The sequence below is a fragment of the Gavialis gangeticus genome, unplaced genomic scaffold, assembly GCF_001723915.1.
Source record: "Gavialis gangeticus isolate Ggan-Ray unplaced genomic scaffold, GavGan_comp1, whole genome shotgun sequence".
Taxonomy (NCBI): Eukaryota; Metazoa; Chordata; order Crocodylia; family Gavialidae; genus Gavialis; species Gavialis gangeticus.
In genome coordinates, this window is record NW_017729029.1 from 37,751,392 (window position 1) to 37,756,380 (window position 4,989).

Genomic DNA, 4,989 nt, shown 5'->3' on the forward strand with positions numbered 1-4,989 from the left:
CAGTCCCGGACCCCAAATAGAAGGGGGCCTGGGCCTGGCACAAGGGATGGGGGGAGGAGCAGGTCCAATGTGGCAGTAGGAAGCAGAAGCAGGCCGGGGCCAATGCAGGAGTGAGGTGGGGAGGGGAGGAGCGGGCCTGGGCCTGGATCTAATGCGAGGGATGTGGGGGAAGATTGGGCTCGAGGGGGACAGGAGAAGCTATCCTGCCGCAACTGTGGGGGGCGGGGGGAGAAGCAGACCTGGTCCAATGTGGGAGTGACAGGGGGCCCGGGCCCAGTGTGGGGATGGAGGAGAACCAAGCCCAAGCGGGAGAAGGAGGCCTGCTGCAGTGGTGGAGGGGGAGCAGCATGCCTGACTTGAAATGGCCCGACACAGCAGCTTCTGGGGGAGGGGAAGAAGTGGGCCTTCTCCCCACCTCGGGCCCAGGCCCTCTCCTCTGCCACTCCCACCCTGTCACCTCTGAGCCCACTCTACCTGTTCCCCCGCCACCACCAGGTCAGCTCAGGCCTGCTGCTCCCCCCACCACAGCAGGCTGACTTCTCCCCACCCTCAGGCCTGGTCCTGCCCCACATCAGGCCCAGGCCCACTCCTCCACTTCCCCTGCCACTGCGGTGGGGAGGGAGGAGTGGGCCCAGACCCCAAGCAGCGGGAAGTAAAGGGAGAGTGGGCCCAGATGGCGGGGGGGCCACAGGGCTCCCCCCCACCCATCATTACTGATGGGCAATTGGCTAGTATTACAGAAAGGCAGCTCAGGGGTGGAAATGAAGTGGGGCATGCTGGTTTGTGGGGCACAGTGACCTGGTAACAGTCAGTTCTTACTATTCTTAAATGTGGAGGTCTGCTAAAAGCATGGTGCTATCTAGCATCATCCACACACATCAGTGGTGGTGGTGTCCCACAGCTGCCACAGTAACCAATACTGAAGGACTGGAGTGGAGGGCTTTGTTTCACTTGATTTGCTGCTGGGTCTCTTGTGTCCAAGCTATGGATGAATAATTTGGGGGACTTTGGAGATGTAGAACAGCTGTTGTCATGCTTTCTATTAAAAATTATGTATGGGTCGCCAAGGTCCTAAAGAGGCTAGGATCAGACTGTCAGTTGGGAAATAAAATGCAGAGGTAATTGCATGCAAGAGAGGCCAGGGGAGCAAAGGTCCCCAGCTGAGTACTGTCTGGGTCACTCTGGGGCTTTTCTGTGCAACACACCCACCTTATTATTTGATTGACAGTTATTGTCTGAGTCTACATAAGGACAGAACCTGATCGCAGGCTTTCATATCATGTGGCCAGCACCTGCCTCAAGGTGATGTTTGCAATAGTTGTATTTTTCTAATAAACATAAAACGGAAGCAGTCTGATGTAAATCAGTATTACATCCTTGACTACAATGGTGCATTATCAGTTTATACCAGATGAAGACAAAAGCTCAAACTCTTAGTGCTGAGGCAAGCCGAGTCATCCTGAGGCTAGGGTGGGGCTTTATTGTGAGTTAGTTGCCCCACAGTAACTGGCCTCATACATGCCTGCAGTAGATGAAAGCTTGCCAGCAGCGGCTCTGCACTTTCTCATTTATTTTTCATTAAGGGGTAAGATTTGTTTGCAGCAGGGTACGTAGGAGTGCGCAAGGGCAGTTACCACAGAGCAGCTGTCACTCTCTGAGTCTGCATCCTCCTTTACCTCACAGTTCCATGCCCCAGGTGCCCGTGTCCTAAAAAGCCACATGCAGTCATAACACAACCCCAGTGGCCTCAATAAAGTTACACCACAGTTTAATTTGGCCCCATATGTCCTGTCCACTTCTAATTTTCATATTTCCCAGGCCCAAAAATATATTTTCAGCTTCTAGATACTTTGTTCTTAAGGAAACTCATTTGTTTTCTCATAATTAATAAAGAATATGTATATACTATTAATCCAGTTAGAAAAGCGAGCCATGGGTGATTATCAAATAATTGGTGACAATATAATAGCTTACATCTTTAACCCTGAAAGTCCCTTAATTCATAACCTGAATTCCTAAAGATCCTGAATTCTAATACAGGAGCCACTCAGAACTACCACCAAAATGCAGCCACTTCTGGGGTAAAATGTAGTAGCTCTTTAACAGCACTCGGCAGCACTGAACAAAAATTTAGGATTGGAAATTAAAAAAAAGAGTGTAGTGCCTTCACTGTGATTATAGAACATAAAGCATTTAAATCTGTATCTACCTACACATGCTGAAATCATTAGGACCTGTAGCTTCCCAGCACCTTACAGGAGTAGGCCAGTATTATCACGGTGCCTCCAACTGGTTATAGATGCAGAATTTTGGGCACCTGCTTTTGAAGCTGTCAGCCTCTGCTTCCACCTAAACTAGCAAAGTGAAGTTACAGAGACAAAATGTAATCAGTCCAGTTGGAATTTGGCCATAACATTAGCTAATAATGTCTGCTCTTGTGTTAAAAAAAAAGTTCTGTAAGAACTTTTAATGGTATATTGTTGAGGTCTTGGATAAATTGCTTAATTAAAAGGCATTGGATGGGCGGTAGCCTTGCAAGCTCAAGGTCACTACAAGTGCTTCTAGTATTTTTGCATTAATAGGATATAATCCTTGATGTCTTGGCCAGATATTGAGCCAGGTAATTCTTTTTTTATCTCCTCTACTCCCAGGGTGACTTCAGTGAGACACAGCATTCTCTGTTTCCCATTTTGAAATTTCTGTATGATGTTGCTGACACAGAATGGCTGAGGGGTACCACTCTAGTGCAAGCTGTATTTCACTGGTTGCTATAGGATGCCAGAAATATATATCTAAATCTGGAATGTACTTTGGGATGAAAGGTGTTGCTGTGTGGATATTAGGGCTGTGCGAAATTTCAGCAGCTGTTTCGTTCGGTGGTGTTTCGGACCATTTCAGCGCCTGAAACACCAAATCTGAATCAAAGCAGAAGGCTCCAAAACAGCTCTGAAATGAATCAGAAGGCTCCAAATGTTTTGGAAATGTTTTGAAGAACTTCGGCATTTTGGAGGCGGGCTTGCAGGAAAACAAAAACTAAGAAGAGGGGAAGGACTGCTCTGATATTGACATCTAGCTCCTGGTTCCCCAGCCCATGGTTTGATTCCCCAGCTCTCTGATCATTTTTCCAGCTCTTCCCAGGGAGGTGTGGGCCCCCGCTCAGTGCTCATGGTTTCAACAGGCTGCCGCTGCGGGCTGGGGCTGTGGCAGCCGCTTGGTGCAGCCCACGCTGAGCACACTGCAGTGCTGACTCTGGCCCCAGCCTGCAGTGGAAGCCTGCTGAAACCCGGCATGCAGATCTGAGGGGCCATGCCCCCCAGGAAGAGCTGGAGAAATCAAACCAAGAGTTGGGGAATCAAACCAGGGGCTGGGCAGTCCCTCACTCCACAGGGAGCAGAGATCCATGCCAGCGTCTCCTCCCTGTTGTTGCCTGCTCTGTGCATCTCCAGATCTGTGATCCCTGCAGAGCCAGGTTGCATGGCAGGGACCAGCACTGCCCTGCTGTATGACCTGGCTCTGAAGGGAGTAGAGATCCACCGGGGTCTCCTCACTGCTGCTGCCCACCCCACACAGCCCCACGCCATGGGGGCAGTGTGGCAGGCAGCAGTGGTGAGGAGACCTCTGGCATGGATCTATGCTCCCTGTGGAGCCAAGTCACATGGCAGGGACCAGCAGGGTTGCTCACCTCTTGGGGCTGCTTCCCTGCCCCGCGACCCGGCATGACAGGGATCTGAAGTCTGCACATAGGTCTCCTCCCCTGGATGAGCCACCCACTGCTCCATCCTACTCCCTGCTGGGGCTCCAAGCCCCCGGCCCCAAGCCCCACCCAGCTGGGTAGGACTGTGCGAAGCTTCCCTTGCAGCCGTTCAAAACAGATTTGGAGAAGATTTGGCGGAGCTGAATCTCCAAAACAGATTCAGCGAAACAAAATGGGAAAATGATCTGAAACACCAAAATGAACCACTGTCCTCCAAAATGGCCAAATCCAAAACTGAATCAAAACACAGCCATTGCATGCAGCGCTAGTGGATGTGTAATATCATTATACACCAGGTAGCAAAGCTGCCTAGCCCCTAGAACTTTCCCTGTCCTGGAGAAAGTAACCCTGCTAAATATCCTTTGCTCTTCTTAGTTCATATCCAAAAACAATCATGAGTAAAGAAATAAAAATCAGCCCACCCAATGAAAGGAGTTTTTTTCACCTTTTGAGTCTATTGGATAGTTTACAATGAAGAACTGGGTAAGATACAGTTTGATTCACTCTCCTCTCTCCATTCCAGGAATACACCATTGATGTTTTTTTCCGTCAGTCTTGGAGAGATGAAAGGCTAAAGTTTGATGGCCCCATGAAGGTCCTACCCCTTAACAACCTGCTGGCCAGCAAGATCTGGACCCCTGACACCTTCTTTCACAATGGCAAGAAATCAGTAGCCCACAACATGACCACACCCAACAAGCTTCTGCGCCTGGTGGATAATGGCACCCTCCTGTACACCATGAGGTAGGTATATGTCTCCTAGCCCCTGACAGAACCAGGGTACACCCATGGTTTTACAAATTCCTATGTATATGTGGAACCCAGGTAGAGCGTATGGTGTGATCTTACAGTATGCTACAACCAGGACTATGCATATTCCCTACTGTACCAGTGTATTTCAGTGGCAGCGGTGCTGGGAGGGAGGGCTGGGGGGCTGTGGTGAATTTTGGGGTGGGTGTAGTCCCCTCCCCATAGCCCCACTCCTGTAGGTCCCCTTGATGAGGGAGGGAGTGGGGTTGGGGCTGGGACTGGAGTAAGGACAGGTGTTGCCCAGTCAGGCCCTCCCAGGGTACACATAGTGTCACCCTGTGGGGTCAGGCCAACTCTCAGGATCTCAATATTGCGCTGTTAGACAGGAGGGAGAGACACAATTGGACATATACAAACACACAAATCAATTAGGTGCATACACACACATACTAAAAAAAAAAAAAAAAAAAAAAACAAAAAAAAAA

General features: G+C 49.7%; 1 protein-coding gene across 5 annotated transcripts in view; it reads left to right on the forward strand.

Annotated features, from left to right (window-relative positions):
• GABRA3 (gamma-aminobutyric acid type A receptor alpha3 subunit) overlaps positions 1-4,989 on the forward strand; it is a 321,368-nt gene that overhangs the window by 168,778 nt on the left and 147,601 nt on the right. For all 5 annotated transcript variants that reach the window (XM_019521407.1, XM_019521409.1, XM_019521410.1 and 2 more), the window contains one exon: positions 4,278-4,498. In XM_019521407.1, the coding sequence (XP_019376952.1) occupies positions 4,278-4,498 (221 nt within the window). The remainder of the gene's footprint in view (positions 1-4,277; positions 4,499-4,989) is intronic.